The sequence below is a fragment of the Poecilia formosa genome, unplaced genomic scaffold (assembly GCF_000485575.1).
Source record: "Poecilia formosa unplaced genomic scaffold, Poecilia_formosa-5.1.2 Scaffold671, whole genome shotgun sequence".
NCBI lineage: Eukaryota > Metazoa > Chordata > Actinopteri > Cyprinodontiformes > Poeciliidae > Poecilia > Poecilia formosa.
This window is the reverse complement of record NW_006800610.1, coordinates 79826-90678: the sequence shown is the minus strand read 5'-3', so window position 1 is coordinate 90678 and position 10853 is coordinate 79826. Positions and strand designations below refer to the sequence as shown.

General features: G+C 38.3%; 1 protein-coding gene across 1 annotated transcript in view; it reads left to right on the top strand.

The window, feature by feature from the left end:
• Nucleotides 1–10853, top strand: part of LOC103130777 (E3 ubiquitin-protein ligase TRIM37-like) — a 71320-nt gene that overhangs the window by 22978 nt on the left and 37489 nt on the right. Inside the window, exons 11-12 of the mRNA XM_016666165.1 lie at nt 6055–6137; nt 8201–8437. Coding sequence (XP_016521651.1) covers nt 6055–6137; nt 8201–8437 — 320 coding nt within the window. The remainder of the gene's footprint in view (nt 1–6054; nt 6138–8200; nt 8438–10853) is intronic.

Here is a 10853-nt window from a genome sequence, read left to right as displayed (position 1 = left end):
TATGTCATGTTTATGACAGTGTCATGTCAGTCTTATGCACACCCCTCCAAATAAAGTGTTATCTTATTTTCTTGTTTTTTATTGTTTCCAAATATCATGAATTTAGTTTTATCTAAATGTACTGATTATTATTGTTTTTGAACCAATGTTGTAGTTTTTTCATTTCTGTATTGACCTCTGAGAGTCGTTGAATGTTTTCTCCAGTACAGAAGATACTTGTATCATCTGCAAATAGAATGTAATTTATAAGGTTTGATACTTTGACTATGTCATTTATATACAAATTGAATAATTTGGGTCCCAACACTGATCCCTGCGGAACCCCACAAGTTATGTTTAGTAAATCTGATTTCTGATGATCTAATTCAGTTTTGTTTGTCCAATGTAGCTTCTAAGCCAGTTTAATGCCACCCCTCTAATTCCATACATTTCCAGTTTTTTTTAGTAAGATGCCATGATTGATGGTATCAAAAGCTTTTTTGAGATCCAGAAATACACCAATTGCAAATTTCCTTTTATCCATACTGTCTATGATTTCTTCTGTGAACGCCATCAGTGCCATTGAAGTTGATCTGTTTTCTCTAAAGCCAAATTGACAATCTGTCAGAATGTTCTGCTTTTCAATGAAATTATCTAACCTTTTACTAAATACTTTTTCTAGTATTTTAGAAAATTTACAAAGTAGGGGCACAAGTCTATAATTATTAAAAATATGCTTATCGCCAGATTTAAATAGAGGAATAACCTTTGCAATTTTCATTGCATTTGGAAATGTTCCAGTTATGAATGACAAGTTGCAGATGTAAGTCAGAGGGTCTGCAATATAATCAATTATCTTTTTTATAAGTGACATGTTAATTTCATTCCAGTCCATTGATTTTTTATTGTTACATTGATTAACTATTTCCTTAATTCTGATTTTGTCTACAGGTTTCAGGTACATAGATGATGCATTTCGTTTTACACAATTTTCCATAGTTGGCATAAAGGCTGCGGCTGTTGAAGTGAATAATTAACATTTCTTGATCTGAATTAAAACATTGGCTATAGTTATCATAAGTGTAGTAATGGCAGTTGTCATTCAAATAATCAAGGAAATTGTTGTCTGTATCAATATCTGTGTCTATATTCATGTGTATATTTTCAATTTATTACTGGATATCAGAAAGTTGAGCAGAAGTTGCCTGGTTGTCTTGTTTCACTGATATTTATCCAGCTCTTCAATTTGTCTGATGATCAGTACCTTGGCTTCCTCCGGTGAACCGTTTAATTTGATATAAACCTTGCAGTTCAGTTTGATGTCCATGTTGACTGTATTTTCTTTTGTTTTCAGAGAAAACGTGCTCGTCTTGCTATATCTGCGTTCATTTTTGTAAGATGCTCGTTTATATAAACATTGGATCCTTTTAATTTCCTCCCTGGTTTTAGGAGTGCATTTTTATGTCTTCTGTTTGTAAACCTCATTACAACGGCAGGTTTAACTCCTTTGTTTTTTTGTGAAAGAGGATGACAAGCTTCAAAAGCATTATTATCAATGATGACTGTTGAAGATTTTGACCTCTGTTGCTGGATTTTCTTAAGTGATCACTATAGGGCTTCGGTCAGAAAGCACACTGGTCATCAGGGTATTTAAATGGTTTACTGAAGAATTACTGAAGAACAGTGCAAATAAATTGAAGCAGTTTCTGAAAATACAATAATAATACAGATTCAAATTACCATTTAAAAATTAACATCAGTGAGCAAACAAACTTTAATTATCAGCATTAATTCCTTTCTAAAGCACTGTTTAAATTTGAATGATGCAGAATAGCACCTGGAATCAGTCTATTTCCAACTGCCCAAATCTCAAGACCAACAGCCAACAGCCAAATACAAAGATAGTTTCAACACTAAATCCCAACCAAATTGAGAGGAAAACAGACATTCTAAAACTATAGAAACGCACTTGCGACCAAGAAGCGCTGTCAGAAGGGACAACTAACATCCACCCATTCATGACACATGACTAACACCACAACTTACATCGTCAATGACTGCGGCACCAGTCTCAACAGTAAACAACAAACAGATCAACTGAACATCAAGAAGAAGAAATAAACGGAACAAACCTCCTTCCAATAAAAGGAACCACTTCAAAATAAAAGCATAGACATGAGTCATTGAAGTACTTGAAGAATTAACAACAATGATGCCCTTTTTACTGAAGAATGTTCTTACCTGTTTTTCAAAAGATCCTTGATCTTCATCCTGTAGAGGAATATAATTATATTAAGTTAAAAGTCGGTTGATTCACATTAAGATATGTTTTGACTGAAAAGAAATGTACTGTGTCAAATGTACTGGGTCAATCTGACCTAGAAGTCAGAAAGGAATTCAGATTGGAGAGATGTGGAATAAGCAATCACCAAAGAAGGAAAGGTTAAGTTGTTGTGCAAAAAATTTCTGCTTGCGTCCTTTCCTGCTTGCGTGCGAGAAAGTCAGCCAGGACTGGGAAGAATCTTTGTTTGGACAGATAAGGAACCAACAACTTAACTAACAGTTCTTCTGATGGAGCAGATTTAATTTCCAGGAGGTCAACCCCTAATTCTTGGAACTTCCAACACACATCCAGTGTAAGACGGAGCCAGAATTGCTACGCAAGCGAGGTTCGATAACCCCATTGGTCAAAGCTTTCCAATACACAACAGTAGGGCTGGAATGGTATAAAAACTTGATGAAAATGTAATGTGTGAATCCACAGATGTGCGTTAAATGTCTTCCTGTTTGTCTATGAGCCGGAGGGAATGGAGTTTGTGTATTGTTTCTTTATGTATTTCATGAGTTTAGCACCTTTAAATTCCTCTATAATCCCTTTTTTCAGTAGTGTTTGCCTCTGTCACGCCCTGGCATATGATCGTGCCATTTTTATTTCTGAAAGGTGGCAACCCTAGTAGGAACCAAAGCAGCGAAAGTTCTGAGAGATGAAATAAACACGTTGTTGGAAAAAAGAGCAGTGCGTGTAGTTCCCACTTCGGGAAGCAAACAGAGGTAGGTACAGCCGCTGTTTTGTTGTTCCAAAGAAGGGAAGTGGACTATGTCCCATACTGGAGTTAAGAGTGTTATACAAGCACCTTCGCAAGTACAAATTCAAAATGCTGATGCTGAGACAACTTTTGAACTCTGTCAGTCCAGGCCATTGGTTTGCAGCAATCGATCTGACGGATGCTTACTTTCACATAGCAATTCACTCAGAACACAGGCTGTAGCAGACCCCCCCACACCCCCAATGAAGGATTTTGGCTTTACTAATGAACAGCCAGGTTTATTGAAGTATCGTATTTTCCGGACTATAGTCCGGAAAATACGATAAAAAAACAGTATAACCGTAAAAAAAAAAAAACGTGTGTTAAAACTGAAAACAACGTTAACTACTAACAACATCAACTGATTAGTTGATGTTGTTAGTAGTTAACGTTGTTTTCAGTTTTAAAACGTTACGGTTATACTGTCTTTTTGTGTTTGTGATTGTGCAAAAGCTCTTACGAAAACTATAGCGTATTTAATTACAATAAAGCAAAAATCACAATTCCAATTGATGAATATTAGAAATATCCTAGTTACAAAATAGTAACTAGGATAGTTATAGTTACTATAGTTACTATAGTAACTATTATAAGCCGCAGCTACAAATCTTTTGAAAAAAACTGGAAATGTACATATATAAGCCACACCAGGCTATAAGCCGCGGGTATCTCCGCTGCTCTCAGTTTTCCATAAGGACTCAGCAGAGGGCTGCGTCCTAATAAATCTGCTAGATTTATTAGCAGCCTCCAAAGCCTAACCATGGTTTTGTTCATGCCGAGTTACGTACAGCGGTTCTATTTCCCTCCTTTACTGCCAGATCAATAGCCTTCAACTTAAAAGCTGCATCATGTGAGTTTGAAGAATTTTTTTCCTTCATGTCTGCTGCTAGCATGTGCTTGTTTTAAATGAAAATGTGCACTTTCTTCTTTGATTTCCAATTTTGACTTCCAATGATTCACTTTCTGCTAAAGAGCCCCCTGGTGGTTGAAGAAAAATCCACAGAAAAGCCGCACCGGGCTATAAGCCGCAAGGTTCAAAGTGTGGGAAAAAAGTAGCGGCTTATTGTAGAGGTGAGGGGGATCTGGACATTAACCCAATCCAAGCTCCACATAAATTACCTGGAGTTGCTGGCGGTCCAGCTAGTTCTAAAGCATTTTTGCAAGGTTCTGATGAACCACCATGTTCTGATGAGGACAGACAACACCACTGTGCCCCCTTGTCCTCAACATAGACAAGGGGGCACTCATTCACTTCCCTTGCTGAAACTATTGCAAACTATTGCAGTGGTGCAGCGTTCACTTTCTGTCTGTCAAAGCAACTCATGTCCCCTGGTGTCTGAAATTGGGGGTGGATCTGCTGTCCAGGGGGGTCCACTGGTGAGGGAGTGGAGCCTGCATCTATGCGTGGTTGTGCAGATTTGGCAGCGGTTCGGTAAAGCTTCAGTGGATCTCTTTACCACCAAAGCAAACACCCACTGTCCCCTATTCTTTTCCATAACGGATCACAGTACTCCACTGGGAGTGGATGCCCTCGCTCACCCATGGTCCAAATTGCTTGTGTATGCATTTCCCCCGGTGGAAATGATTCTGCCAGTGCTGGAGAGAGTATGCAGATGGGGCCTGTCCTTGATTCTGGTGGCCCCTCGCTGGCCAGCAAAGTCATGGTATGCAGAGATAATCAGCTTGCTGGTACTGAAGCCTTGGAAACTCCCCGCCAGCTGGGATCTCTTCTCCCAGGCAGGGGGGCAAGTATTTAATCCACACACAGAAGTGTGCATTCCTACTTGCTGAGAGGTTCAGCTTGTTGGCTAGAGGCCTCCCTTTAGATGTGGTTGCAACCATTCAGAGTTCCAGAGCAACTTCCACTTGGGGTTTATAGGCCTATAAATGGTGGGTTTTTGAACAGTGGTGTCACAGCAAAACCATTTCCCCCTTCCAGCACTCCATTGTGGATTTTGGAGCTGCTGGATAAAGGTCTGTCTTTCTCCACAATTAAGGTTTACTTGGCTTCCATCTCTGCTTGTCATGTTGGCGTTGATGGAGGAACACCAGGTGCTCATCCCCTGGCGGTGCATTTCTTAAAAGGGGTCCATAGACTGAGACCAAGATAAAGTATCTGACTGATCTTGGATGCTCTTCGTAGCTCTCCACTTGAGCCCCTTGAGTTGGTTGATATAAAATTTATATCATACAAGACAGCTCTGCTTCTTGCCTTGGAGACTACAAAGCGGGTTGGGGACCTTCATGCACTTTCAGTGCATCCCTCTTGTGTTCAGTTTTCAGCTGGTTTAAAGGTTACCTTAAAGCCAAATGCTGCGTAACTCCCTAAGGTGATTCCTTCAGATTACAGCACAATGACTATTGAGCTTTCTAGTATCAGCCTCCTTTTGCTTCTGAAGAGCAAGGAAGGTTGCATTTGCTGTGCCCAGTACATGCACTGCGACTTTACATCAATTGCACTTAAGATGTGTGACTGTGTGATCAGCTGTTTGTGTGTTTTGCCAATCCAACTAGAGGCAAGGCTCTGTCCACGCCGCGGGGTGTGTATATATGTCCTATACTCTATGTGTTGTACCGAGTGAATCGACTGAAAGAGAATGTAATGTTATGCATATAACTACTGTTCCCTGAAGAAGAGGAATGAGGTACAAAACCTTTTTCTGCCCCGCTGTTCATCTTGGCTCGGTGAAGAGCGGCCATCGAACTGAATAATGACTGTGATGGTGGTGTATTTATATGCAGGTGGAGCCTGCCACCCGTCATCGCACATCATTTGCGTAAAGGCGTGACTAAAGGTGTTTTCAGTTAGGCCACGTGGGGGCATGATATCCCATACTCTGTGTTGTACCTTTTTCTCTCCTTCAGGGAAAATAACATTACATTTTGTGTTGGCCATAAAACTATCCCAACCTGGTCAAGGAAGCATAATAGATCACCTTTAAAGGGCCATAAACTAAGCTGAAGTTTGTTTCCTATCCCTTTTGCTCAGGTCAGGGGAAAATGATGTAGACTTCATGGGAAACCTGGAGACAGAAGAAGGAGAGCTTTCTGAAGACCTGGCTGGAGCCACAGGTATGATTCAAACAGCTGCTACTTTACATGATTGATTCCACGTGCCACTCCCACAGCTATTAATCCTGTTGTTTGGTAGCATCTGTCCTTATTGTCTGCTCATGTCCTCTAGGGTCTCATAAAAAAGCACAGTCAAAATCTGTTTGACTGTGCAGATAGCCTTAAAAATAGACCTCCTCACATCCAGTGTATTCAGAGTTCATGCTGAGAGAAATGATTACTTTTTATGCAGTGGCCATTTATGACAGGAGCTCCTCTGGAGCTCCATTGGGCTTACCAAGTTTTCTGGGGAAACCATATATGTGTGTGCGCATGCGTGCGCTTGTGCGTGCGTGTGTATGTAAATTACAGTGATGACTGAACTCTGTTACTACACGAAGGGCTGAGCTGGCAGAACACATTGTCACTACACAGGAGGTCTTAGTTGTCATTTATAACTACAGAGATGCGACCTTGGCTACTTGGTCCTAAAAGAAGACTTTGGACTGTCAAAATAAGACCAACACATACCCTACAAAATAAAAGCCTTCACATTTTTCACAGTAGGTAATTGCTGTTTTTTGCATTATATAACTAATTTAACCCAATTACTGTTACACATGGGATTAGTGTGGCCCTTTAAAATGAAGCTTACTGAAAATTTCAATATAAAAGCCTCAATAGCCCTTTCCATAAAATAAATATGTTTACCTATTTCTTTCTCACAGGTTAGTGCACAGGCATTTCAATACCATTTGAAATGGCATTTCAATACCAAATGCGGAGCAAGGCTAAGTTCATGTTAGTCAACATGCTTTTTATTCTCCACATGCTATGGACTATATTTTAGCTAAGCTTAGCACTGATGCTAATTTTTAGCATCAGAATGCTGGGTTCCAGGCCTTGTTTAAATTTCTTCAGAAATGTTCTAGTTTTAATTTGTTGTTTTTAAGATTCTATGGTTGTGGGTTTAAGTGTTGTCAGCAATGTCTTCCAGTAATTACCCAGTAATATTTTTATATTTCCTGTCAACATCTTTTAATACAAAACCCCGGTGGACTGCCTCGGTGCCTAGAGCACCAGGCTTAGCAAGTTTTCTTGTAGAAACCCTGTAAAGCTGGATTTTAAAATTTCCATAGGATATCGATGAGTGCTAATCATAGCAAAAGTTTAAAATAGCTTTTTTTGAAAAGAAGACATATGATGTATGAAGTATAACAGCTAAAAGTGAATCAGGCAAAATGCAATGGACTAAAAACCTAGTAAAACACAAAGCAAGCAAAGGAAATGGTTTTCTTCTTGAAAATGCAGACACTTCATCCATACCACAGGCCTTATTGTTCTTTAGGCTTATGACTGCATTATAAATTTCTTGAACTGAAACTATCACTTCATCATGACTGATACTTTCCAACATATATGGGGAGATTTTAACACAGTTAAATAGTTCATAATAATGCTGCTACCACATTTGAGTAATTTCCTCTGCTCCATTTACACCATCAATATTTACTGGCAGACCTGCTTTTTAATTAATAATTTTCTTTACTTCTAGAAATCATGTGTGCAGTTGTTTTTCATTTTCCTTGCAATAAGATTTGACTTGATTGTGTCCTCATTTCTTTCAATAAAACGTAGGGCATATTTAAAATTTGCATTGCCAGTTTCTTATACTCCATGCTTCTGTCTGCCTCTCACAACTAACTAACCCTAACCCACTTCAACTCAGTCCAACAGTTGTGGATTTGACTCCAGCTTTGGACAATTTAAAATATTTGGAGCTCCATACATTTCCCCCATCCTTTTATCTAAACGTTGTACCAGTCTAACAAAACAGCCAACCACTCACTCTGTCTAACTAACCAACCATTCTGTGTTACCAACCAACCAACCAACCAACCAACCAACCAGTCTCTTACCAATCAATATACATAAGATATATTTCCAGTGTAGAAATATATCTGGTAAAATGACTGGGAAGATTTTTGATACTTGGTACATAGTAAACCATGAAGCTCACACGTTTCTTCATAGAAATCAGAGCCATGTGAACCTGGGGCTCTATCATACTTTCTCATTGGCAGGTGGATTCAGTTCCAGCATGCTCTCATCGCATCGAGGCGCGACTGCAGGTCGTAGTAGCAGCGGGGCCGCAGCTTCTGCTGCTCCCATTGGGGGTGCTGTTGGGCCAGGCAGCAGCAGCCTTCTGGAAATCGATCCAGTCATCCTGATCCAACTACTGGACCTGAAGGAGCGCAGCAGCGTGGAATCTCTGTGGGGCCTCCAGCCTCGACCTCCAGTGTCTCTGCTCCACAGCCAAGGTCAGGACACAAAATATAAATTATTGTGAAAGAGATCGATACTCAGAGTTTCTGTTAAATAAAATGTGACTTTGTAGCTCAGATTTAAGCCTGACAGTTAGTCACATTTGACAGTTATGCAGATTTTTATTTCTTTTAATGTTTTTACAATGTCTTTTAGTACTTAAAATCTTTATACTCAAGGACAGATTTATTTTAAAATCATGAGATATAATTGACAAAGAAAAAAACTAATTTGTTGTCCTCTTACATGAAAACACGACATTTTACCGAGTATTTTAGTCTAGAGTTCTAATGCAAATATCTTAGTAACCTTGAAATAAGGCAACTTACAAGTAAATCTTGAAAAATATATGGAAGTTTGTTTTAAGTTAATTCCTTAATATTGATTAAAATCTTCTCTAGTAAATTAAAGTGAAATAATCTGCCAGTGGAACTGTAGTTTTTTTTTTTTTAAGAATACTTTATTTTGATTTTAGTAATAACATCACAAGTATTAACTGACAGGACAAAATTGGTTCACAATAAAACACAATTCAAACAATGAGACATACTTGAAGTAAAATACATTTACAATAATATAACACAACAACCAAATGACAAGAAGGACTGGGTGGGAGTGGGTAAGGTGGGGGAGGAGGGTAATCAATAAGGTTGAAATAAGAACTCTAGTGCCTATTTAATCAGTATAAAGGAATTATTAATTTAAGACAACATATCTTTATCTTGTTGAAAAGTTACTTATGTTTTTGCAGGGAAAGCTGTTGAGCTGTTACATTATGACATCACATAATAAAAGCCAGACATGATTTCTGTACTCTGAAAACAGAAAAACAGCATGGATGGCTTCTGTGATCAGTCTAATGATTTAATGGCAGGAATATTAACTAAGTTAAAGAAATCCAAACTTTAAAAAAAAAATTTTTAATAAATGCTACATTTCCAGCATAAAATGTTTTTTTAGATATATTTTCTGAAATAAAGAGTAATAAATTTCTATTGACATAAACATGCAAAAATGAATGTATGATCGCTAATATGTTCTAATATCTGCCCCTTATACACATAAGAGAATTAACTATTCAGCTCAGAACACAAATATATTTCAAATTAGGGCTGGGGGATGTAATTCGCGATATTTTCTATTTGCGATAGTTAAAATGGCTATATCGCAACTATCGAGTATAAATTGTTGCTTAAATAATAAACTTTCGCCGTCAAATTCACTGCGAGTACGGTTTATCCCAGTGTTTTTCAACCTTTTTTGAGCCAAGGTACACTGTTTTAATTGAAAAAAATCACGAGGCACACCACCAACCAAAAATGTAAACAAAGATACTCTGTAGCCGCCTATATTACATATAGTCATTTTTATCAAAGTGTCTTGAATAGGAATCAAATAAACACAAAAAAATTTTTTTATTATATTTTACATTTCTTATTTAAATTGCACTTAACATGTCCAATTCAAAAATACACCCGAACACCTGAACAGTGCCACAACACTGTCGTGTGTGATGCATGAATGTAGTAACATTCATTCTCTTGATTTAATGTAAAATGCTCTGTACCTACTGCCATCTAGTGATAATAAAATTACATGATTACGCCGCTAGTCACTACTACAGCAAAGACACTCAAACATGGCATTATTTGCAGATAATTAATTTTCAAAAAATCTTTTAAGACCAATTACCATATTTTCCGGACTATGAGTGCACCATAATATAAACTGCACCTTCAAATTTTTTGGACCGATTTTTTGGATTGATGCTCTTCAACTTAGAAGCTGCATCATATGAGTTTGAAAACATTTCTCCGTCGTGCCTGCTGCTAGCATGTGGTTGTTCTAAATGAAAATTAGCGCGTTCTTCTTTGATTTCCAATTTTGACTTCCAATGATTCACTTCTTGCTAAAGAGCCCCCTGGTGGTTGAAGAAAAATCCACAGAAAAGCCGCATGTTCAAAGTGTAGGAAAGAAGTAGCAGCTTATAGTCCGGAAAATACGGTAGGTGAAATTGGATAATTTCAACGGCACACCTGAGATTACTCACGGTACACTAGTGTGCCGCGGCACAGTGGTTGAAAAACACTGGTTTATCTGACACAGTATGAATGCGTCACTAGTCCCTTCCACCTCCCAACCTGAAAATGTTCTACGAATCACGCTGCGCGAGAAAACAAACTTGGTGACAGCGAGAGTTTTAGGCGAGCGGCTGAATGAGACGGTAACTGAAGAGGAATCATATTAACTCGTTTAGTTCCGAAGAAAAACAGCGCTGGATTAATAATTTGGCAGTGGTTTGGATCTTATATGGAGGATGTCGAACAAAATGAGGTAATTTGCGAAACATGTTATAAAACTATTACCACAAAAGTTGTACTACCAATCTAGTTCACCACCTAATCAGACTAT